General features: G+C 45.0%; 1 protein-coding gene across 2 annotated transcripts in view; it reads left to right on the top strand.

Moving 5' to 3' along the window:
• SART3 (spliceosome associated factor 3, U4/U6 recycling protein) overlaps window positions 1-25,371 on the top strand; it is a 33,667-nt gene that overhangs the window by 5,897 nt on the left and 2,399 nt on the right. The window contains exons 2-17 of one of the 2 annotated variants that reach the window (XM_030860657.2): window positions 2,670-2,796; window positions 4,258-4,362; window positions 6,338-6,522; window positions 7,834-7,885; window positions 9,389-9,513; window positions 14,030-14,185; window positions 14,882-15,020; window positions 15,505-15,612; window positions 16,303-16,380; window positions 16,499-16,557; window positions 17,507-17,616; window positions 20,445-20,557; window positions 21,435-21,511; window positions 22,097-22,265; window positions 23,910-24,370; window positions 24,894-25,046. In XM_030860657.2, coding sequence (XP_030716517.1) covers window positions 2,670-2,796; window positions 4,258-4,362; window positions 6,338-6,522; window positions 7,834-7,885; window positions 9,389-9,513; window positions 14,030-14,185; window positions 14,882-15,020; window positions 15,505-15,612; window positions 16,303-16,380; window positions 16,499-16,557; window positions 17,507-17,616; window positions 20,445-20,557; window positions 21,435-21,511; window positions 22,097-22,265; window positions 23,910-24,370; window positions 24,894-25,046 — 2,217 coding nt within the window. Of the gene's footprint in view, window positions 1-2,669; window positions 2,797-4,257; window positions 4,363-6,337; window positions 6,523-7,779; window positions 7,886-9,388; window positions 9,514-14,029; window positions 14,186-14,881; window positions 15,021-15,504; window positions 15,613-16,302; window positions 16,381-16,498; window positions 16,558-17,506; window positions 17,617-20,444; window positions 20,558-21,434; window positions 21,512-22,096; window positions 22,266-23,909; window positions 24,371-24,893; window positions 25,047-25,371 lie in introns of both variants that reach the window. The other variant, XM_030860656.2, reaches the window with a different exon arrangement.

Below are 25,371 nucleotides of genomic sequence, written 5' to 3'. Positions count from 1 at the left end.
TAGATATTATTAGTCCTTTGTCAGATATGTGGTTTGTAAATTTTTTTTCCCAGTCTGTAGCTTGTCTTTGCATCCTCTTAACAGAGTCTTTTACAGAGCAAAAAGTTTTAATTTTGATAAAGTCCTAACTTTCTGAGTGTTTTTATCGTGAATGGTTGTTGCATTTTGTCAAATGCATTTTCTGTATCAATTGATACCATGATTTTTGTTCCTTAGCTTGATATATAGTGGACTACAGTGATTGCTTTTCAAAGATTGAGCTAGCCTTGCATACCTGGAATAACTCCCACTTAGTCTTAGTGTATAATTCTTTTTGTACATTGAATTTAGTTCTGTAAGTTTTCCTGTCCACTCTGTGCTAGCTGCAGTCCACTTATTTTAATTTGCTGTGTTTGCATTTTCATTGAGTTCTGTGTATTTTAAATTTTCTTTGCGATTTCCTCTTTGACTCATAAATTATTTAGAAGTGTATTGCTTAATTTTCAAGCATTTAGAGATATTCCTACAGTAATTGATTGTTGTTATCGGAAAACATACTCTGTATGATTTAAGTTTTTAAAAATTTGTTGAGGTTTGTTTTATGGCCCAGGATGTGGTCTCAGTGAATGTTCCTTGGGCACTTGAGAAAAATGTGTTATTCTGTTATTGTTGGGTAGAGTGTTCTATATATAGCAATTAGATCATGTTGGTTAATGGTGTTGTTGAGTTCTTTTATATTCTTGCTGATTATCTGTTTGGTAATTCTTTTAGTTGCTGAAGTGGGGGATGTTGAAATCCCCAATATAATTGTGGTTGTTGTGTCTGTTTCTTCTTTTAGCTCTGTCAGTTTTTGCTTCATCTGTTTTGAGGTTCTGTTGTTTGGTGCGTGCACTTTTAGGATTGTTTTCTCTTCCAGGTGGGCTGATCCTTTTATCATTATGTAATGTCCCACTTTATCTCTGATAATTTTCTTTGCTGTAAAGTCTACTTGATGTGATATTAGTATAGTCACTTTTTGCTTCTTTTTGTTTAATGTTTGCATGCTGTATCTTTCCCCATCCTTTTACTTTGAACCTACCTACATCCTTGAATTTGAAGTGAGTTTCTTGTAATCAGCATAGAGGTGAGTTGTGTTTTTATCCACTCTGCCATTCTCTGTCTTTTAATTAGTATGTTTAGATGATATACTTTGAAGGTAACTATTGATACGTTAGGTCTAAAGCCTGACATTTTTAAATTTTCTGTTTGTTTCCTGTGTTGCTTGTTCTCCTGTTTCTCTTTTCTTGCCTTCGTATGGGTTATTTGAACATTTAGTATTCCAGCTTGATTTATTTATAGTGATTTTTAGAGTATTGCTTTATATAGTTTCTCAGTGGTTGCTTTGGGTATTTCAGTATATTTGACTTACATGGTATCTATGTTTTTACCCCTGAGTGAAGTGTGGAAATCTTCCTATTTAGGTCCCTTTACCATTCCTCCTTTGAAATGTCATTGTTTTGGGTATCAGATAGCCTTAAAATTTTTATTTCCATTATCATACGATTTAGAAGACTCATGAAGAGAAGGATCATCTATTGTATTTAGCCATATTTCTGCTCTTTCTTCCTTCCTGATGCTCCAGGATTTCTCTTATCATTTGCTTTCTGTTTGAAGAAATTCCTTTAGCTATTCTTTAAGAGTAAGTCTGCTAGTGACAAGTTCTTTTAGTTTTCCTTTGCCTCAGATGTATGATAGCTTTGGAAGCAGTTATCTTAATTTATTAACTTTTAACTTGAAATATAAACGTTTTTGTACCTATCACTCAGCTTCATCAGTCTGTTGCCATTCTTGTTTCTCCCGATAGGGGTTCTCATTTGTTTGTTTGTTTAGTAAAAGAAAAGAACTCTTACTGATGTACCTGGCACGTGCTACAGCATGATACTAAATTACCTTTCAGTGGGATAACAAGGGTAGGAGGGAGGCTCAAGAGGGAGGGGATACGGGGACATATGTATGCATATGGCTGATTCACTTTGGTGTACAACAGAAACTAACACAGTATTGTGAAACAATTATACTCCAATAAAGCTCTATTAAAAAAAAAACCTCACAAGAACCTTACGAGCTAGAACCTAGTGGTGTATCCCATTTTACAGATGAGGGAATGGAGGCTTAGAAAAGTTAATAACTTGCCTCAGGTCATACTTTGTGTTTATTTGCTTCATTAGAATGTTTTCTGTATTTCAGAGAGAACCCACATGTGTTCTGACAGGAATTAAGAGCGTTAAGTTTATTATAAAAAGCTCTTTCTTGTGGATTTTTCTCCCTCTTCCTGAAGGTAAACGTTGCCTTGCCCTTTTCGTGGCTCTCCCACATTGCACATATTTTGTGCTTGTGGCAGACATGTGTCATCACCAATGGTGAAAGAAGCTGAGTGTTTTTTTTTTTTTTTTTTTTGGCGGTATGCGGACCTCTCACTGCTGTGGCCTCTCCCATTGCAGAGCACAGGCTCCGGACGCACAGGCTCAGCGGCCATGGCTCACGGGCCCAGCCGCTCCGCGGCATGTGGGATCCTCCCAGACCGGGGCACGAACCCGCGTCCCCCGCATCGGCAGGCGGACTCTCAACCACTGCGCCACCAGGGAAGCCCAAAGCTGAGTTATTTTGATGATGGCATTCTAAATTTCAACTTCTGTTCCTTTTTCTTCTAGCTGTCTATCAACGTCTATGACTACAACTGCCACGTGGACCTGATCCGGCTGCTTCGGTTGGAAGGGGAGCTTACCAAAGTGAGGATGGCCCGCCAGAAGATGAGCGAGATCTTTCCTTTGACCGAAGGTAAGGCTTCCACAGTTGGGCTGCTTTTATAAACACAGAGAATTGAAGAGTGCCCTTTTTTTTCAGTGCTGAAAGTGGGACATGCTCCTTATAGAAAATTTGGAACATATAAGTATAGTGGAAAGAAGAAAACCCATCATCCAAAGTCAGCGATTTTTAGTTTATCCTCTTCTAGTTTTTGCTAAACATACTTGTGGTCATGCGATACTGACTCATGTTTTGAATCCTAATTTCTTTATCCTAACTTTATCATAAAATATTTCTATGTAATTAAACTTTTCCCCCATTTCCTTTCTGTTTCCTGTTCTAGTATTTGTGTATTTAATCCATTCTCAGAAACAGATAACTGTAAATGTATTATAACTAAACTTTCATAAATAATTTTTAATTTAAATGTTTCATACCTTATTTGTTCCATAGTAGTTGGGCATTTAGGTTATTTCTGCTTATTTGAAACATAATTACACTGAGCATCTTTGTAGTTAAATCTCCGTGAATATACATAATTGATCTTTTAGGGAGAAGTTGGAAAACACAGGTCCTAGATCCAGTTCTGTCCCCTTCTCCCTCCCACAAAGCATAACTGCAGAGCATAGAAGCTGAAATCAGTTTGCCTGGCTATATGTCTTTCTAGCTGTGTGACCTTAAACAAATTATATAAACATTCTAAGACTCAGTTTTGGAATTCCCTGGTGGCGCAGTGGTTAGGAGTCCGCCTGCCAGTGCAGGGAATGCAGGTTCAAGCCCTGGTCCGGGAGGATCCCACATGCCACGGGGCAACTAAGCCCGTGCGCCACAGCTGCTGAGCCGGCGCTCTAGAGCCCGCGAGCCACAGCTACTGAAGCCTGCGTGCCTAGAGCCTGTGCTCCGCAATGGGAGAGGCCACCACAGTGAGGGGCCTGCACGCTGCGGCAAAGCGTGGCCCCCGCTCGCCGCCACCAGAGAGGGCCTGCGCTCAGCACGAAGACCCAGTGCAGCCAAAAATAAATAAACGAATAAACAAATTTATTAAGACTCAGTTTTCCCAGCAGTAAAATGGGGATAACAGTAGTTTCTGCCTTGTAGTACATTGATTGGAAGAGCCATTCTGTGCACAACATTTATTAACACATGCTTGGCATGTTGTAAATGCTTAGATAGATGCCATTGTTATTAATGTCTCTGTCACCTACCTCATAGGTTTTTGACAAAGATTGAATGAGAAAATATATCAGTGCTTCGCAAAATATAAAATGCCCAGCCACTCTAGGGATATTATGACTTTAGTGATTGATCTTCTTTGGAAGCATAAGCCTTCTATGTGCTTGGTGCAGGTTTTAAGAATTGAATTTCTGTGAACTGGGCCAGGTTGTATAAGGTGGATGAACCGTACTCGTGCTGATGCCTCACGGTGCAGTCCCTGCTTTCAGCCCGCCCTTTGGTGCTGGGGGTGGTAACGCAGGGGACCCTGGTGTCTTGTAGAGCTCTGGCTGGAGTGGCTGCATGACGAGATCAGCATGGCCCTGGACGGCCTGGACAGAGAGCACGTGTATGACCTCTTCGAGAAAGCAGTGAAGGATTACATCTGTAAGTTCCCTGCGGGCTCTTCTGAGGGTGTCAGGTGGGCTCATCTAGCATCACTCTGCCTCCGTGGATTGTACTGTGAGGTGTTGCTACCCAGTAAAGAGCATTCGTCCAGCGATTGGAAAGATTGGAGTTCATTTATTATTATCATTGTTTGTGGTTTTCAATTGAGGCTTTAGGTTTTAAAATACAAGTAGAAGAAATATTTGAAGGAAGGAGGTGAATATACTCACCCCCACCATTTATCTGGCAGGGAGAACTTACCTGGTATTTCCAGATGACTAAGGGTTACCTTTTACACATTGATTGGATTTTTAGAAGCTTTGGACAGAAGGCTTTTTTTTTTTCCAGTACTAAAAAACTTAAACATTTAATTTTGACATTTTTATAGATTTATAGGAAATTGCAAAGATAGTACAGAGAAGTCCTATGTACTTGCTTGATCCGGTTTCCCCCAATATCTTATGACTATAGTACAAACTCAACACTGGGAAATGGACCTTGGTACAATGTGTGTGTATACACCCATTGTATACACACAATGTGATATTTTATCCCACCATTGCATCGAGATGCAGAATCTTCCATTACCACGGAGATCCCTTGTCTGCTGGTCTTGACATTTTACCAGTGAAAGTGAAGTGTGGATGCCTTCCCTCCCTTAAAATCCCGTTTGATGGGGGCTTCCCTGGTGGCGCAGTGGTTGAGAGTCCACCTGCCGATGCAGGGGATGCGGGTTCGTGCCCTGGTCCAGGAGGATCCCACATTGCCGCGGAGCGGCTGGGCCCGTGAGCCATGGCCGCTGAGCCTGCGTGTCGGGAGCCTCTGCTCCGCAACGGGAGAGGCCACAGCAGTGAGAGGCCCACGTACCGCAAAAAGAAGAAGAAGAAGAAAAAAATCCCGTTTGATGGTATAAGTCTCTAAATATTTTCTCTACATACATCGAGGACTATATCACACAATGCTATGGACAGAGTGTTCTTAAAAATTATTTTAAAATGTTTCCAATTTTTAATTAAATATCCTTTTTCCTATCTGATTTTCCTTACTCCCTCTGTGGGCATTTCCCCTAGTGAGAAGCATACACCCTCTGTAAACTAGGCTAACCCTCACTAAGGGCTTCAGCTCCAAGAGCTAGTTCATTTCCATTTTCGTTTTGCAGCCCATATGGCAGCTCTGTACTGGTGAGCAAAAACAGAGTAGCTCACAAACCTTAGCTAAGTTTTTAGAAGTGACTTATTTCATTGAGAAAGCAAGCCTAAGGAAAACACACAGTAATTCTCATGTTGGCTTTATCTTTCTAGTATTTTTATTTTACAAGGTTAGTGTATGAGCATCAAAAATTATTTTCAGATCTCTGAAAAGTGACTTGATAGGCACAATATGTACAGTAAGAATCGATGCATTCATAAAGAGTTTAATTCATTGGTCTTAGTGCTGCAGGAGTGAGTATATAGAAAGTTTAAAAAGTGAAAGAAACAAGGTAACCAGGTCTTTTTTGTTGTGTTTTAGAGATTTAAAATCTCTAGTAACAGGATTGGTGCTTTTAATTTTGTGTTTCACTTTGATCAGAAGGCTTAAAAATGAATCGATTTAAAAGTTGAAAAATTCTAGGCTTTGCAGTCTTTCTGAAAAGTCACTCAGATTTGTAACTATTTTCATTTAAATCTTTACTGGATTTCTTCAATTTTAACAAATGAGCTCTATAATCAGCCGTATTACATATTACCACTTGGCATGTACTGTTTATGGAGTCAGATCTCAGTGGTTATACCTAGTAGGGCCATTAAGATAGACTTTCTTTTCGGGCTGCAGTGTTGGTACAGGGAACCTGGGATACTTGTTGGTGATGCTCTTCCCTTTCTCCATGAATGAGTACTTTTTTGGTGGGCTCATTTCTTCTGTTGTTCATCAGAACAAAAGTTTTGATGTTTGGGCATTTCGTATCCTGAACTAATAGAACACTTCTCATTTTTAGGTCCTAACATTTGGCTAGAGTACGGCCAGTACTCAGTCGGCGGGATTGGTCAGAAAGGTGGCCTTGAGAAAGTCCGCTCTGTGTTTGAAAGGGCCCTCTCGTCCGTCGGGTTACACATGACCAAGGGACTCGCCATCTGGGAGGCTTATCGGGAGTTTGAAAGTGCCATCGTGGAAGCTGCGCGGGTGAGTGACCAGTGCTTGCCTTGGCCACCCAGGGCTGTCCTCGTAAGTGGTCTTGGGGAAACATAGTTAACAAAACGGTCTTTGCCTGTCACTTAGTGGGTGGGCAGTAAATAAAATCACGAGTCTTTGTGGAGTAGCAAGAATGTCTTCTTTGACTAAAAAAACAGATGACCCTACAATTTTTTCCTGATATTTAAACATACTCCTGTTTTAGTTACTGGTTTCAGGTGAGAGTACAAGGATAACGAAGTCATTCCAAAAAAAAGATTTTATATGTGTGTGTGTATACATATGTATGTGTACATATATATGTGTATATACATCATGTCCCATAGTAACTGAGAGATTTGATCCCATCATAATTGCGTTTTTTAGACTAGACTATGATTTATAGAATTTTACAGTGCCCTCCCTAGTGTCTCTTTTCACTCTGTGTGTGGCCACAAAGTTGTTGTTGGTACACCGTGGAGCCCTGTCCTTACGTTAGATCACTGTGGTTCAAGTAGCCCAGTCCCGTCTTGATTGTGTCCCTGTTGAGAAATGTGCGGTGGTGCTCTCCCCTTCCCTGGACTAAGGCGTTGGGACTGAGCCTCTGGCTGACACGTGCGGCTGTCTCGAGTGTCAGTTGTGACCCCACGTGGAGTCTGCTCCCACGCTCCCCTCGGTGTTCATGCACTTTCCGGCCACTGTACTTGTACTCTTGACCTCCCTTCATCTGGGAGTCAGTTTTCCTCTCTCGCCAGCTCCGGAGAGCCTGTAGGAGCATCCCTGGTGCCAGCTCCTCCAGGAGCCTCTCCTTGATTCCCTCCCTTCATAATGACAAACTCAGCCCTGAAAACCAGCTTGAAGCAAGCCGCCATCCTTTGATACTTGTGACGCTTCGCTTTTGTGATGCTTATGCTGTATCTTGGTGTAGTCACTTGGGTACATTTCTTTTTTTTTTTAACATCTTTATTGGGGTATAATTTCTTTACAATGGTGTGCTAGTTTCTGCTTTATAACAAAGTGAATCAGTTATACATATACATATGTTCCCATATCTCTTCCCTCTTGCGTTCTTGGATTCCTTCTTGTTCTCCCCTCATAAACACTTGCTAGGGAAAACATTCACTTTTGAGCCTCGTGCAGCATTTGGCACGATACCTCGTGTATGAGAGGTCCTATGAATTTTTTTAGTGTGAACTAAAGATGTGCTGAAATATTTTTTGAAGTAGGAAGAACCAGAGTTTGTCATTTACTACGAATTTGCTTCTTTAGCCCATAGCTGGCTTCCTTTCCCCTTTTGACCGGGAACAAACCTTTGATTCACAGCTGGAGAAAGTCCACAGTCTCTTCCGGCGACAGTTGGCGATCCCACTCTACGGTAAGAGAAAGTGACCCATCCACAGCCAGTCCTTCGTCGTTCTTAGAATGCTTTGGAGCATGTCACGTGATTAGGCCTTTCCCAGCATCTCATGAGGCGAGCGTGGCTGGTGTTCGTATTCTTATTGGACAGTATCACTGTGGACAGGGCCCTGGGGAAAAACATATCTTGAATTGTTCATGCTCAAGTGGGTTACGAGGGGCAGGGGCAGGACTAGAAGCAGACTTCCTGACCCCTAGTTTCCTGTATTAAGACATTGTCAGGGAGACAGAGAGAGGGTCTCTGAAAGGAATAGGGAAACTGACTCCCTGTGTTTTCTGGGGGAACTTTATTGAGTAAGAGCTCCATTGTGAGCATTTTCTCTTCAGAAGTAACCTCCATAACAGTGTGGGGCTTGTAGGTGGGCTAATATCCTCCTCCTGTGGAGGTGAGCTGGTGGCCCAGGAGCACAGTCGATTGGAAGTGTTCTATCTGAATTTCTTGGGACTTGGGAAGGAGTCTCCTTTTGTGTGAACATATTTTGGCAAGCCAAGCCTTTGAGCTTGAACATGAGCAGCGCTGGGAGGACTTCCGAGCATGGGAAGAATTGGGTGCTGCCATCTTGTTTGTTCCCCAGGTGTGGTTATGCGTTGCACACCCTCAGAACCTCTGGCCAACTTTTTTTTTTTTTTGCGGTACGCGGGCCTCTCACTGTTGGGGCCCCTCCCGTTGCGGAGCACAGGCTCCGGACGCGCAGGCTCAGCGGCCATGGATCACGGGCCCAGCCGCTCCGCGGCATGTGGGATCTTCCCAGACCAGGGCACGAACCCGTGTCCCCTGCATCGGCAGGCGGACTTTCAACCACTGCACCACCAGGGAAGCCCCCTCTGGCCAACTTTACTTGAGCCCAGGTGTTATTTCTTTTTACTTCCTGGTTTATTTGGATTGGATTTGACAAATTATGAAGTGGCTCTCCAGTTGAATCTTTGGGTGACAAGCAGAAAAGGCTAGAGCTGAGCTGGCTTCTATGTTTAATCTCACATACCAGTGTGAGGCAGTACAGCTTGGTGAGCAGAGCATGAACTTGAGTCAGACTGCCTGGGTTCAAAGCCTTGTTCTCCTGTTAACTGTGGCCAGTTGATGTAACCCTCTGCTTATGTTTCCTGAACTGTAAAGTGGGAATCATGGTAGAACCTCCCTCGTAGAGTGGTGAGGATCGAATGAGGTAATGGATGTGAAGTGTTAGAACATAGGGAGCAGTAGGTAAGTGTGCTTAGAGCGTTGCTATTAGTTTCATTTACTCTGATTGATTAACTAGGTGGTAGGGCTGCCCAGGATGGTGCTTTGAGACAGAGTCTAAGACCAAGTCAGGGCTCAGCAGAAGAGCTCAGGATTCCATCAGTAAGAGCCCTGTGGCCACAGATGTGGGAGGGACCAGTGGCACCTGAGTCTCAGGGTTTACTCTGTGTTTGAGTTGATAAAACCCAATGGCAAGACCCATGGGCTGAATCCATCTCTCAATAGATATGGAGGCAACGTTTGCAGAGTATGAAGAATGGTCAGAAGACCCCATACCAGAGTCAGTAATTCAGAACTATAACAAAGCACTACAGCAGTTGGAGAAATATAAACCCTATGAAGAAACACTGGTAAGTGTTCGTCTCTTTTACAGTAAACGTCTCTCTACAAACTTTTCCCTAATTGATAGTTGCAAGTAAAACAGTATCTTTAACATTTGTTTTATTGTGAAATATACTATAGAGTGTATAAATGTGTACATTCAGTTTACATCCTAATAATAAAGTGAACATCCATGTACCCACCACCCAGGTTAAGAAATAGAGCATTGCCAGTACCTTAGAAGTCTCCTATGTGCCCCTCTCCGATAGCCTCCTCTTCCCTCTCCCGAGAGGTAATCACTTTCCTGACTTTTGTGATAATCATTTCCTTGCTTTTCTTTATAGTTCTACAACCTATGAACGTATCCTTAATTAATATATGGTTTAATTTTGCTTGTTTTTGAACTTCTATATAATGGAATCATGCTGTATATTTTCTTTCAACATGTTTTTTGGGTTTTACTCATGTTGATAAGTATAGTTTTAGTCCATTTGTTTACACTGCTGTAAAGTTGTCTGTGTATAAACAATTTATTTATCTGTGTTCTTAGGTGGTTGGGTTGTTTCCAGTGTTTTGCTAGGAGGAGTAGTTCCGCTCTGACCGTTCTTGGACGTATCTCTTGGTACACATGAAAAAGAGTTTCATTCTCTTACGTCAGAATGGAATTGCTGGGTCCTAGGGTGATGCTGAACTGTTTTCCAGGCTATCAGTTGCTACTCCCGCCTGCAGTATCTGAGAGTTCTCATTGTTCTGCCAACCTGGGTTATTGATATACTTAAATTTTAGGCAATCTGATGGATCTGAAATTATAATTTTAATTTGCACTTCCCTCATAACTAATGACGTTGAGCATCTTTTCACACCTATTGGCCATTCAGATTTCCTTAAATTTTTTTTGAAGTACCTGTTAAAGTCTTTGGCTCATTTTTTTTTGGTTTGTCTTTTTGTAATTGATTTGTAGGAGTCCTGGGTCTTAATCCATACTTTTGGTTGTATGTATTACAGTTTTTTCCTCCCAAGTTTGTGGCTTGTCTTTTCCTTTTTTTTTTTTTTTTTTTTTTGCGGTACGCAGGCCTCTCACTGTTGTGGCCTCTCCCACTGCGGAGCACAGGCTCTGGACGTGCAGGCTCAGCGGCCATGGCTCACGGGCCCAGCCGCTCCGCGGCATGTGGGATCCTCCCGGGCCGGGGCACGAACCCGTGTCCCCTGTATTGGCAGGCGGACTCTCAACCACTGTGCCACCAGGGAGGCCCTGAAGACCAATTCTTAATTTTAATCTAATTGGATTTGTCATTCTTTCCCTTAGGGTTTGTGCTTAATAAATCTCTCCATACTCCGAGGTCACTAATATACTTCGTTCTGTTTTTCTTCTGAAAGTTTATATTTTGTCGTTCATCTTTAGGTTTTCTTCTGGAATGGATGTTTGGGTATGGTCTGAGGCAGGGTCCAGTTTCGTTTTTCCATATGGAGAAACAATTGTTCCAGTGCTGACTTTGATAATTCCATCCACCCTCACTCATGTGCTGCCCCACATCTGTCATGGGTTAGCTTTCCATTTCTGTGTGGGTCTATTTCTGGGCTCTCTGTTCTGCCCCACTGGTTTATATTACACTGCCATAATGACGATAGTTTTATAATTCAGTTTCGATCTTTGGTAGCATGAGTCCCATCCATGTTGTTCTCCTTCAAGAGGGTCCTGGCGTTCTTTAGCTCTTAGTACTTCCATTAAATAGAGAATCAGCTTGTCAAGTTCTACCAAAACAAACAAACAAACAAACAAAAACTTGATTTTTTTTTTTTTCTTCACTGCACCACATGCAGGATCTTAGTTCCCTGACCAGGGATCGAACCCGGGCCCTTGGCAGTGAGAGCATGGAGTTCTAACCATTGGACTGCCAGGGAATTCCCTTGAATTTTTGATTGGAATTGCATTGAATCTGTAGATCAATTTGGGGAAGAATTTATATCTTTTAAATATTGAATCTTCCAATCTGTGAACATGGTATAGACCTCTGCTATTTAAGTCTTGTCTATAAAGTTTTATAAATTTATCCAGTGTCTTGAACACATTTTTAGATGTATTTCTAAGTGTTTTTTTGATGCTATTATAAATGGTATCTTTTTAAAGATTTCCTTTTCTAGTTGTTTGTTCCTGGTATATAAAATGCAGTTTTTTAATATTAATTTTTCAGTCAAACTTGCTCAATCCTTATTAATAATTTATAGATTTGGGGAGATTTTATGTGTTGACAATACACACACAATATTATTTGTAAATGGCATTTATTCCCCTTTCTTGGTCTTAGAATACTTTTAACTTCATTTACCACCCCTCAGACTTACGCTTTGTTTTCTTGTATTTCTTGTCTTTTAGTTGACCCACAGGCATCGTTATTAATGCTGCATTTTGCAGTTCCAGTTTGTTTACATTTATTGCATGCATTTCCCATTTTCTTTGCTCTTTCTTCTCACGTCGTAGATCTTTCACCTGCAATCACTTTTCTTTTGCTTAAAGTCTGCCCTTTAGCATCTCCTGCACTGGATATTTGCTTGTAACAGATTTTCTCAGTTTTTGTTTGTTTTAAAAGGTCCTTACGGGGCTTCCCTGGTGGTGCAGTGGTTGAGAGTCCGCCTGCCGATGCAGGGGACATGGGTTCGTGCCCCGGTCCGGGAAGATCCCACATGCCGCGGAGCGGCTGGGCCCGTGAGCCATGGCCGCTGAGCCTGCGCGTCCGGAGCCTGTGCTCCGCAACGGGAGAGGCCACAACAGTGAGAGGCCCGCGTACAGGGGAAAAAAAAAAAAAAAAAGTCCTTACTTCGCTCTCCTTGAGAGTTAATTTCTCAGGATATAGAATTCTAGGCTGACAGTTCTCTTCTCTCGGCAGTTAAATATATCTTTTTGTCTTCCGGCTTCTGTCGTGCTGCTGAGTCAGCTGTCTGACTCTTGCTTCTTGGAAGGAGAGCCTTGTTTGTTCTGTGGCCACTTTTAAGGTCTCACTGGTTTGGTTTGCTGTCTGGCAGTTTCACTGCAGTGGGTCCAGATGTGGATTATTTTGTATTTATCCTGCTTGAGGTTTGTTGGGCTTCTTGGCTCTGTTTCTGGTATCTTTCACGGCCTGGTGAGTGAGAACACAGGCTCTGAGAGATGGGCTGCCTCAAGTCTGAATTTTATCTCTGGGCTAGTACTTAACCTCCTTGTGACTCAGTTGCCTCGAATGTAAGATGGTTATAGAAATGATAGCTGCTTCCTACGATTGTTGTAAAGATCAAATTCTTTAAATTTATTTATTTATTTATTTTATTTTTGGCTGTGTTGGGTCTTTGTTGCTGCGCACGGCCTTTCTCTAGTTGTGGCGAGCGGGGGCTACTCTTCCTTGCAGTGCGTGGGCTTCTCATTGTGGTGGCTTCTCTTGTTGCGGAGCACGGGCTCTAGGTGTGCAGGCTTCAGTAGCTGTGGCTTGCGAGCTCTAGAGCTCAGGCTCAGTAGTTGCGGTGCATGGGATTAGTTGCTCCACGGCATGTGGGATCTTCCCGGACCAGGGCTCGAACCCGTGTCCCCTGTATTGGCAGGCGGATTCTTAACCACTGTGCCACCAGGGAGGTCCCAAGATCAAATTCTTAATATTATCTCTTAAACTGGCAAAAGCTTAACCTTCCCTTAGCTTAACCACTTTCACTTAGATTTTGTTTGCAGTATTTCTTGTTTCTTGGCCAGTTTGTTGTTGATTTGCAAGAAGCTTTTTTTTAATATTTAATCTAGTATTTTCAGTGGCACAGTGTGTTTGGGTAACTGATTTTGTCATTATTAGTAGAAACTGAGTCTCCAATATCATCTAAGTTCAGAGCATGCGTGCTCTCTCTTTGGTCTGCATGTGCTCCCTCTCCCTTTTTCACATGTAAATGATTGGTATTTAGTTGCATTTCACAAAGCTTCATTCATGAAATCCTCAGGCAGTTGAATTTTGTTTTGACCTTCAGCAGAGTGTGGCTGAGGAGAAAACAAGTTGAATAAGAGGATTTTGTTTAAAAAGAATTTTAATTGTATGCCTTTGGATCAGTAAACATTGAGCATAGCCTCCTCCATCTCCTGCATATACCTGTACTCTGGCAGGAGCTGGTATTTGGAGTGACGAACCTGAAATAGCACAGGGCACCAAGTAACTCTGGTATGGTTGCATTCACCCCACTCAGTAGGCCCAGAAAGTGATATCTGTTTTGAAAGGATGGTTAGCAGTGGTCGTTGGCAAAGATGTTTCTCTTTCATTCAGTTCCTGATTGATGGGAGATTTAAATTCCCTGTGGTCTGGGGATGGAGTTTAAAAAGGGTTTACGGAGCCTTTGTAACTATTGCCATGAAGAGGCACTTTGGATTCACTTTCTGCTCATCAATTTATAGACCTGATATGCAGAGGTTCTGAGAGTGGGGATTGGTGATTCTTATCTTGGTGTGGCCGTTCTCACCAAAATTTACTACGGAGCTGTGTGTGCTCTCTGACAGTGTCACATAGCTCATTCCAATTTCACTGCCATTCTCCTTTGCCCCAGTTGCAAGCCGAAGCACCCAGGCTGGCTGAATATCAAGCATACATTGATTTTGAGATGAAAATTGGAGACCCCGCCCGCATTCAGCTGATCTTTGAGCGCGCTCTGGTCGAGAACTGCCTTGTCCCAGACTTATGGATTCGTTACAGTCAGTACCTAGTAAGATAACCTACCTGTTCTAATCTCACTTTATTTTTTACCAATTTAGGTTCCATTTAAAGAAAATCAGAAAGAGTGCCAGTGGTTAGCTGCATGCTGCTTCTCTCTGCTTGACTCACTAAGGAAGTCTCCTGGTGTTTTAAGTTATTTTAAACTGATAACTGTAAAAAAATTCTTGCATAGCCTTACTATTGTGGACTTTATAACATATTAATTTTTCTTTTAACTTATTATCATGGAAAAACGTAAATACATAAATGTAGACACATTAGTAAAATGAAACTGCAGTTAACCATCACCCAGCTTCAACACTTAATTAATGGCACTAGTCTAGTTTCATCTACAGTCTTAGTAGGTTCCTTACCTATTTTCCTCCCTTCCATGTTATTTTGAAGCAAATCCAGAAATCACATTTTGATGGTAAATATTTCACTGTGCATGTATAACAGATTTGAATCGGGATCTAAACAAGATCCATACATTAGGATTGGCTGGTGTCTCTTAAAGCTCTTTGATCTGTAGGTTCCCCTCTCCACCTCTCTCCTCTTTTCCTGCAAAACCCCTTGTGATTTTTTTGTTGAAGAAACCAGTCATATTAAGGAAATGTCTTTTGTCGGTTGTGCTGGGAATGTCTCATGGATGGTGAAGTCTTAACAATAAAATTTTCTCTCCTGACCCTGGCATTCTTTATCATAGGATCGGCAGCTGAAAGTAAAGGATTTGGTTTTATCTGTACACAGTCGCGCTGTTAGAAACTGCCCGTGGACAGTTGCCCTGTGGAGTCGGTACCTCTTGGCCATGGAAAGACATGGAGTTGATCATCGAGTGATTTCGGGTGTGGATGTTTTTGTGGGAAGACTTCTAAGCTTTTTGTCCCGAGTCAGAAACATTGAGCTGTGACAAAAGTTATTAAATCAGCGTTCCCCAGGCGGTTACTCTGGGATATCGGGTATTAGTGACAAGAAGGGCTCTAAATGGGAGATATGAAGTAGTTGTATTTTTTGACTTATTAGAACTTTTTAACGTCTTAATATTCATTGTGATCTTCCAGGGAGTCATGGTCTTTTCACCAACTCACTTGGCCTGGAGCACTTTAATGCAGGGCACCTTGTGGGTTGTGCCCTTCCTAGAACACAGTTTGTACACCACTGTAGTAGCCTTTCTTTTGAACATTTCTCTCTAGCTCATTTCACTTGTGTTGCATCCCATTATTACTATTTAAGCCATATGGAATTTTATAGTCAGTAGCAGTTTTTATAATCATCTTGATAACTTCTTTTTGAATTGGCAACAAATCCTGGCTTTTTCTTCGACTCCAGTGACCTTCGAGAAAGCTCTGAGTGCTGGCTTCATCCAGGCCACTGATTATGTGGAGATTTGGCAGGCGTACCTTGATTACCTGAGGAGAAGGGTCGATTTCAAACAAGGTATTGAAGTTTATGTGTTTCCTATCAGAACTGAGTTTTTCCTTAACATGTGTTTTGGTAGGATGTCCCAGTTGCCCAGATATCTCATGGTGGGGCAAGTGATATTGGTAACTTTTTTTTTCTCAGAAATTTTAGCTATTTCAGTTTGTAACGAATCATGCCGTGTATTGTAAAGGGAGAGAGTAATGGTCCTTATGGTTTACACTGGCTCCTGCCAGCTTCTTTAGTCTCATTTCTCCCTTCTCTCCCTTCTGTGTATCCTAAATAGTTCTTTACATGGGACTGCTGCGTTCCTTTTAAATCATTGAACGTCCATGGCATCCCCTGCCTTCCTCTCTCCTCCTCCAAAAAAGAAAAAAAAAAAAATGAGCAACCAGAACCACACGCCCCCACCCCCAATTGGTGCTTGCTTCCTCATGCAGGGGGCTTTTAGCCATTCTGCCGGCTCGGGGAGACCCCCTCTGCTGTGGTCCCGCACATGGCGCCCGTGTCACCTTTGTCCTCGTACTGTCTGTGATGTGCTGTCTTCCTGTATCTGCCTCCCCCCACTGTGTGATGAGGGCAGGGCCTGGCAGTTTTATTTCCGTGTCCCCAGCATGATGCCAGGGAGCTTCAGTGTAGGATTGAAAAGAACAAACCAGACGTGGCATGTGGCTTCCTCGAGCCGAACCTCTCTGCACTTTCTCACAGACTCCAGTAAAGAGCTGGAGGAGCTGCGGTCTGCGTTCGCCCGCGCCTTGGAGTACCTGAAGCAGGAGGTGGAGGAGCGTAAGTGGGCCTCCCGCCGCGGCCGCTCGTGCTGCCTCTTCTGCTCCGTGTACCTTTTTAGTCAGAGGCGCTTTGCCTCTCAATTACTTTCTGATTTCGTCTACTTCTGTTCTTCAAGGTTTCAGTGAGAGTGGAGATCCAAGCTGCCTGATCATGCAGAACTGGGCTCGGATTGAGGTAAGTGTTTTTGACACATTGTCAGTTTCATCCCCCTTTGAGGGACCTTTGTCCGATAGTGTGACCGAAGCTGAGTCAGGATCCCAGGTGACGGTCTAGGCCCTGTAAGGATTCATGTTTATATCCTTGCTCGACACACATTCGTTTCTATCTTAGGGAGAATCCTAGCTCCCAGCTCAAAGTTGCGCAGCGGCTGTCTGAATGCCAGGCACTCACTTGTGTGTTCCCTTCCCGCGCTGTGCCCCATTGATGAGCACGTTCCCAGCATGAGCCGCTTGCCAGGCCTATCCCTGTGTGCCGGGGGATGAGATAAACCCTGTCCCTGTGCTAGTAAGGCTTTAAGCTAGTGTGGAAGACAGACAGTTTCACAAATAATCAGAGGATAAAATGAGTTGAATGTTATTGCTGAACCAAGGACCCCAAGGTGAGTAAGACGTGAACCCTGCCCATAATCAGCTCGTAGGATTGTAAAATTCTAACGTTTTGTCCTCTGGGGGAGAGTCAGGTATTAGGTAGTTGGTGGGTGGGATGGTTGTGTGGAGACCATGTTAACGATGCAGCAACTGCGGCTCAGAAGTTAAGAGCCGGCATCTGCTCCTCGATCCATCTTTCTTTCTCTGCCTTGCCCTTCAAATAAAACACTTACAGTTAAGCTCGTTAAAAATAAAAAACGCCTGGCCAGTACTGTCGTGAGTGCCTGTGGGCTCCCAAGTGTGGTTCTCGAGGTGAACATGGGCAGGCAGCCTGAGGCTTGTTGCTGCAAAAAGGCTGACATGCTTGGGCTGGGCTGTTATCGTGGGGGGTGGCCCATGAATGTCCAGGGAGTTAAGTAACGCTGATAGTTTTGGGGTGGGAGGTTTTTAGCCATGTGCGTCTGAAGTGTTTTGTAACAAGTGTCACCATCATAAGGTCTGAGTCCTCTCCTAACTCAGTCTGCTAATGCGTGCAGGCTCGACTGTGCAATAACATGCAGAAAGCCCGGGAGCTCTGGGACAGCATCATGACCAAAGGGAACGCCAAGTATGCCAACATGTGGCTTGAGTATTACAACCTGGAAAGGTAACCGGCCGGGATTGGGGGCGGTGCTTGTCAGATGTGACCCGCACGCCCCCTGCCTATGCAGCCTGGGCCTGCTTGCAGTACACTGCTTCTCTTTATCTTCCTGTCTCTCCTCGGTGGCGGGGGTTTATGGGACAGGGCTACAGAGAACCAAAGATAATATTCTGTGCCTGGGCTCTTAGAGCCATGCATTACTTTTTTTTTTTTTTAACATCTTTATTGGAGTATAATTCATTACTTTCAATTTATTTTGGTTTGTTTTGATTTTTGGACATGAATGTTTTATTTGACTTTCGGGGGAGCTGTTTATTTTTTGTATTTGCGTTGTCTATAAAAGTAGGAAATACTAAAAAGCAGAGAGGAAAAAACCCAGGTTTTTTTGCAGTGACAGGCCCACATACAACCACCATTAGTTAATGGTTTGGGTATGTTCTTTGAGACTTTCCTATGCTTAAATTTTTAAGAAATGATGATGCAGTTATAGTATACATTTTCTAAACCGCTAAAATTATTTTAAATAATGTTTATAACATGGAGAAGGTATAAAGAATATGACCAGCTTTTAAATTCAGTATATCTTGGACATTGCTTGTCTATAAATATATCTTTTTTCTGTTCTGAACATTTTGGTTTTTTATCCCTGATTTAAAAAATAGTATGTGGGCTTCCCTGGTGGCGCAGTGGTTGAGAGTCCGCCTGCCAATGCAGGGGACACGGGTTCGTGCCCCGGTCCGGGAAGATCCCACATGCCACGGAGGGGTGGGCCCGTGAGCCATGGCCGCTGAGCCTGCATGTCCGGAGCCTGTGCTCCGCAGCAGGAGAGGCCACAGCAGTGAGAGGCCCGCGTACCGCAAAAAAAAAAAAAAAAAAAAAAATAGTTATGTGCTCAAGTTAAAATTGAACATTTAAAAAAATGTGAGAAAGAAAGTGAAAGTCTTAAAATCCTTCCCCAGAGAAGATCACTGTTAAAACTTCTTGAATATTCCTCTAGATCAGCGGTTCTCAAATGTTTTGGTCTCAGGACCCCCTTTACACTCTTAAAATTTGAGGACCCCCTCAAAAGCTTTTGTTTATGTGAGGTATATTTATTAATGTTTTTACCATGTTAGAAAATAAAACCGAGAAATTAAAAAATATTCATTTAAAATTCACAATAAATTCATTACATTTAACATTTTTATGAGAAAGGACTGCTTTCCAAACTCCAAAATAATGCAGTGAGAACGTGCGCTGGTTTTATACTTTTGTAAGTATCTTTAGTCTGGCTCAGTAGCAGACAGCTCGATTCTCACGTCTGCTTCTGCGTCCCCTCTGTTGTGACGTTTTCATTGAAGATGAAGGAAATTTGGCCTCACACAAATAAGAGGTTAGGAAAGAGAAGGGGATATTTTTCAGATAATTGCAGATATTCTTCTTTCACACTACAGCAAAATTTATTAACAAGTCATAGTCATTTGCATTCTGGAATCTGAAGCCATATCAATGAATTTTTCACTCTGTTGCATTAATATCCATTGGTCTGTTTTGCACTGAGCAGACCTTTTACGCACGCATGATTCTGTGACATGCGTTGTGTGTGTGGAAAATGCTGACTCATTAAGTCCTGCAGCTCTTCCAAATATTGATGTGTTTCATTATCCCATTTGTTATATCTGCACTGATCTTTGTAGAAAAGCCTTACAAGTAGGAAGCTGTCAGACTCACGGTGACAGATACAAATTTTCCAAAGCTCTACAGATACAAATTTTCCAAAGCTCTAATTTTCACTTGAAAGCTCCAGTCTTATCACCGTCAACAAAAACTCTTAAGTGGTTTTCCTTGAACTTATAGCCTCACTTCGTTAATTTTTGAAAATGTCTAGCAAATACCCAGGTCTGAATCACCATAGTTTTTGTCACTCAGCTGTTCTCTCAAGTGAAAATGATGTTCCATGAAAAAAAGTAACTAGTCCAGCTTGCAACTCAAACAGTAGCCCATTATTTCTTTGCTACAGCCACTGTACTTGGGTATAAAGAGGTGCTTTGATGTGTGCATCCCATTTGTCACACAGAATATTAACGAGGTGTGCACTGTCTTGGTTTGTGCTAAGAGCCACTGTAGCTTCTGCACTCTCAGTGCAAATGTCAACACAGTGGAAAAAGTCCAGTAAATGTTTTGGTATTACTATGAAAGTAGTTTTGACTTTGCAGACCTCCTGAAAGGGTCTTAGAGACCCTCAGGGGTCTGAACTGCTGCTCTAAATTTTTTCTGAGTGTCCTAATATGTATTTACAATGTTTATGTATATTTATAAAAAATTTTAAAACAGAAATGAGAACATAAGTATCTCATAACTGCTGGGATGAACAGAATGTTGTTTTAGATATACTATCCTGATGAGCAGTATATATTTCCATGTCAGTGTAGGAAGATCTGACTCTAGGCATGAAATCTGACAGTCCCCTCTGTCAGTGTCTCTCCCCTCGAGTGGGACCGTGTCCTAGAATTTCTCTAGGGACTTTATCAAGTCACCCACAGCTCTTGGATTGCCCCATGTGTTGCACATGTGAATGCAGTAAAGGCAGAACACCTGGCTGAGGACCACTGTCCCCAGTGCGTTCCACTAGCACTGACTTGCTAAGGGAAAGAGTGGCTTAGAAGAAAGCCTTCATTTTTGACTAGAGGGGCTCTCTGGGAAAAGGAGAAAGCATTAAAAGTATCAGTAGCACAAAGAGCACGGCATCTCAGAAGCCGTGGGCTTTGACGCATGTTAGCTGTGTGAAGACAGCCCTCCCTCTGCGCCTTCCGCTTTGTGTGCTGGTGTCCCCAACTGTGTGTTTTCCGCCTTAGGGCCCACGGTGACACTCAGCACTGCAGGAAGGCTCTGCACCGGGCCGTCCAGTGCACCAGCGACTACCCAGAACACGTCTGTGAGGTGTTGCTCACCATGGAGAGGACAGAAGGTGGGGACCTCGGCGCGCTGCCTCTGGCTTGGGGTCTGTCCCTTTTGCCATTTGGTTTCAGGTCTGTAGGCCTCTCTGATGCGACCGTCACGCGGTGCTCGCCAGTGAGAGGGGGGAGTCCTGTAGCCCTCCTCAGACTCCACGTGCCAGGGGGCCCGTGACGATGCTCTAGCGCAGGCCTCTCAAGGCTCTCTTTGGTGGGGGCTGTTGTGTGCGGCATCCCTGGCCTCCCTCTACCCACTAGGTACCAGTAGCGCTTCTCCTGCCCCCAGTCCTGACCACCAGAACCACCTGCAGGCGTTGCCAAGGGTTCCCTGGGAATCAGGAGAGACTGTGCTCCAGCACGGCGCCGAGAGGCACACGGCGAAATGCGCTCCCTGGTCACGTGTGCGCCTCTCGTGATTTCAGAGCCTCAGTGTTGAGTTTCCATGGGCGTTAGTCTGGATTTCGGGGTATGAACCCCTCAGAACTGGAGATAGACACCCAAACAGCAACAACAGTAAGAAAACACCCCAGCATTTCTCATTTGAGGAGCTCTTAAAATCTTTCGGTCTTAGTACAGGTGTCTTGTACCTTTTGCATTAGAATGTTTTCATAATCTTTGCCACAGAGAGCCCATAATAGAACCTATTCTGGTTTTCAAGTCTCTTTTCTAAAAGAGAACGGATGTTCTAAACACACCTGGAAGGACTATTTGAATTCTGAAACTCGAAACCTATACTAATGAAATCTTCTTAAACGGGGAGCCGGTTCTCCAGTTGCTACTGTTCGATGGAAGAGCTTTCTTCTGGAGGTGCGGGACAGTGAGAAAATTTTATATTATTATTATATCCTTCAAAATCTGAAGAAGTGAAAGTTTGCTTCTCTTCCTCTCAAGGTACTTTAGAAGATTGGGATATAGCTGTTCAGAAAACCGAAACTCGACTGGCTCGCGTTAATGAGCAGAGAATTAAGGTAACGATGCTCTTTATTTCAAGTCTTTGAACCTCTGAAAACTATTTTGACTGTGTTTGGTATGAATGTTCCTTGTCAGAACCTTTGGGGTCGTCCTGAGAAATGTCTTTTACTCAGAGTATTAACTATGAAATGTTTGAATCAACATTTAAGCCTGTCTTTTTAGATCGGCTTAAAACTTTAGCCCCAACGATAGATACAAATCCAAAACAGGAATTTTGGCCCTAAAGGTTATTGGAATAGACGAAGAAGCTAAAAAAGGAGCCTGACATACTTAGCCTAGCGATTGGAGCGTGAACACCCCCAAATAAATCAGGGCCTCCGTTTCATAGATTTTTTTTCCTTTCTTTTGGTGAGTCATTCATGGGGATGTTGTGAGACATACCGTAGACTTGAGATGCGGCTCCCAAGAAGCCTAAAGAGGCTGGGGAGGTTGGGAGCAGCCCTCCTCCTCCTCCTCTTCCTGGTCGCCTCCCTTCTCCCGGGCGGTGGCCATCCTCCCTGTGCTCCCACCTCTTCCATCACGAGTCAGTAGACTTCATGTAATCGCCACGTACAGTGATGCGTCATATCCCGATTTTCCAGGCTGCAGAGAAGGAAGCAGCCCTCGCCCAGCAAGAGGAAGAAAAGGTTGAACAACGGAAGAGGGCCCGGGCAGAGAAGAAAGCGTTGAAAAAGAAGAAGAAGACCAGAGGCTCGGACAAGAGCAAAGCTGATGAGGATGATGAAAAAGAGTGGGGCGACGATGAGGAAGGTGAGGCCTGGTCGGACGTCACCTGGGACATCCCGGAGCTCCAGACAGGGCGCAGAGCAGCACGGAGAACCTTCTTGCATTTGAGAATAAGTTGCTTGCAAGGTGCCCACCACCCTCCCTGTCCCTGCCTGCCCTCTACGTGGGTGCCGTCTTCCCCAGCTTGACTCCAAGGCCCTGTGCCAGACACACCCCTGCCTGCACTCCCTGGGCTTCGCTCCCTACCCTGTTGCTGACACCACCACCCTTTTCCTGAGTGGTGCCTCCTCTCCCTCCGTGGGCTCCCACACCCCACCCTGTCCCGTCACTCCCCGAGCATGGACACTGCCTTATCCTCAGGCCCTGGCGCCCCGCACCGCCGCCGCAGCCGGGCCCTGCAGTGACACCAGCCTTACTTGTCCCCACCTGATGGTTTTGACAGGTAGAATTTTCCAGCCAGTGTTTGTCACCCCTGGCATTTCAGGCGTGGGCAGGTGTGGGTCAGATTTGTTTCAGCAAAACCAGTCAAGGTAAAGAATTGTCTCTAGACACTAAAGGACACTAAACATTTTTCTAGTTCACAGTTGTCAACCAGAGGGAAATAGTAATGGAGTCATTGTTCAGTTGACTAAGAATTTCTCCCCGAGTCTTTTTGGGGCCTTCAGAAATGATCGTGGGTAGCTCACTGCGCTTTGGGGCTTCTGGTTTAGCAGGGGAAGGCAAACGGGACCTGTGACCGCAGTGACGTGTAATAGGGACTTGGGGAGATGTAGGTGTGAATCATGGTGGAGGCCAGGGAAAACACTAGAGGCCCTGCAGGAAAGACTTTGTGGGGAAGTGATGCTGCACCTTGGCATCTGGGGGAGGAGTGTGACAAAGAAGGGAAGGGGCTAGCCAGCCAGGGTCAGCAAAGCACAGGGCACAAAACAGCCTGGCATTTTCTCCGAGCAGCAAGTGTCTGGCTTTGGGCCCTGATGCATGGCAGAGGGCTGGGTGCTGGGGTGGGTGAGGCTGGGGCAGCAGGCAGGCCAGCAGGCCCAGTCAGAGTGCCCTGGAGTGCAGCGTGCCACAGTCAGGCTCCATCGGGAAGGCAGTGGGAAACTGATGGGAAGGTCTGGAAGCAGGGGACCCTCACCAGTTGGGTTTCAGTATTGTCCCCCTGGAGGCAGTGGGAAGAGTGGGTTGGAGTATAATGTTAAGTTCTGTTGAAGGACAGAAGACAATCGTGAACGTGGGTAGGAACTGTAGCACCACTTTGTACTGCTTCCAGGCGTGCCCCGGGGAGCACATACTTCAGTGTCACCGGAGGTGCTTGTTTACACGCGGTCCCCAGGCTCTATCCTCCCCTTGCTGCCCTGGGCTGTCTAGGATGGGGGTCCTTGGGATTTGCCAGCCCAACTTGGAGACCCACTGACCTCTCATATGATTAAGCGTGGCCGATGAGGACTTAGGTTATCACTTGCACCTGAGTTCGTCCCCTCACACGAATGTAACTGGGGCCCAGAAGGGAGTGGGATGAGTCAGGCGGGTCAAGAGAGACCTGGCAGAGGGCGGTGGGGGGCGGGGCGTATAGGGGGAAGAGCCCTTTCCCTGCCAGCTGCTCCGCTTACACTGACAGGAAGGGGTTAGTTAACTAATAGTCACTGCTTTTCTCCCGACCTATTGTAGAGCAGCCTTCCAAGCGCAGGAGGGTGGAGAACAGCGTTCCTTCCACTGGGGAAGCTGAGCTGGGCCCAGAAGCCGACCCGGGCCTCTCTGGGAGCAGCGCCCCTGCGGCCGCAGAGCCTCCCTCTGAGCAGAAGGAGCAGCGGGCGGCCGCCCGAAGGAGGGATGTGCCCAGGGTGCTGCACGACAGCAGCAAGGACGGCGTCACCGTGTTCGTCAGCAACCTGCCCTATGGCCTGCAGGAGCCTGCCGCCACGCTCCGGCCGCTCTTCGAGGCCTGCGGGGATGTGGTCGAGGTCCGCCCCATCTATAGCAACCGTGGCGACTTCCGGGGCTACTGCTACGTCGAGTTTAAAGAGGAGGCGGTGGCCCTGCGGGCCCTGGAGCTGGATCGGCAGACCGTTGAGGGGCGGCCAATGTTTGTCTCCCCCTGTGTGGACAAGAGCAAAAACCCAGACTTCAAGGTAGGTTTGTGGAATGAAGCACGCCTTTACGTAGGGTTGCGGTAGGACGGGGTAAGCGCTCTTTTCCTGCAGCAACTCATATTTAGAATACACGTGGAACATTTGTTAAGAACGAAACTTCCGCGTTAACCGGGTCAGTTCTGTTGTGGTTCACTGAGGTCTCAACTCGGGGCTGGGTCACTTCGAACCGGCATTACTTGACAGAGGACGGTCCAGTTAGGGACTGTGTGATGGCTGCTTGCCCCTGGAGGGTTAGGAGTGACGGGACTGTGCCAGGTGTTTTGTATGTCACCTCATTGGGTCGTCACCCAGGCTCTGGGAAAAGTGGCTTCACTTGCCATTTTATAGAGGAGGAAGTGGAAGCTTCGAGAAGTTGAGTGACTTGCCCAGGGCGAGTTGACAGTTCCCAGCACCCGGAGCCGGCTCTGGCTGGGCCAGACCTGTGGACGAGGCCTGACCCTGTGTCGTGGGGAGCTGGGTTGGGCCTCGGGTCATCATTTCCTCTCCCCACTCCTCCCTGTAGGTGTTCAGGTACAGCACTGCCCTGGAGAAACACAAGCTGTTCGTCTCGGGCCTGCCATTCTCTTGCACGAAAGAGGAACTAGAAGAGATCTGCAAGGCCCACGGCACTGTGAAGGACATCCGGCTGGTCACCAACCGGGCCGGCAAACCCAAGGTCAGCGTCTGGGCAGACGGCAGTCGCCTCCCGGAGTCTGGGCGAGCCTTTGTTCAGAGGTTACTTGGTTCTAGAGTGGGTTCTGATCTGTCTACTAGGAAGCAGACGAGAAGTTAACAGAAGGATAGGTGCGCTAGGCTCCTTTTGCATTTGGAGTCAGATGAACCTGATGTGGCTCATTGTACTTAAAAGAACAGGGTGTTTGAAGAAAAACTACCACGAATTAGCAGGGGCTCCAGTGCAGCTCCTAGGCTGTGGGGCCTTGGGGTGAGGTGCCCCCCCTTGCAGTCTCCTCCCTCCTGCCCGGACCCCACTTTTCACTAGG

Source organism: Globicephala melas, chromosome 13, assembly GCF_963455315.2.
Source record: "Globicephala melas chromosome 13, mGloMel1.2, whole genome shotgun sequence".
NCBI lineage: Eukaryota > Metazoa > Chordata > Mammalia > Artiodactyla > Delphinidae > Globicephala > Globicephala melas.
The sequence above is the reverse complement of the archived record's forward strand: the minus strand, read 5'-3'. Positions and strand labels throughout refer to the sequence as shown.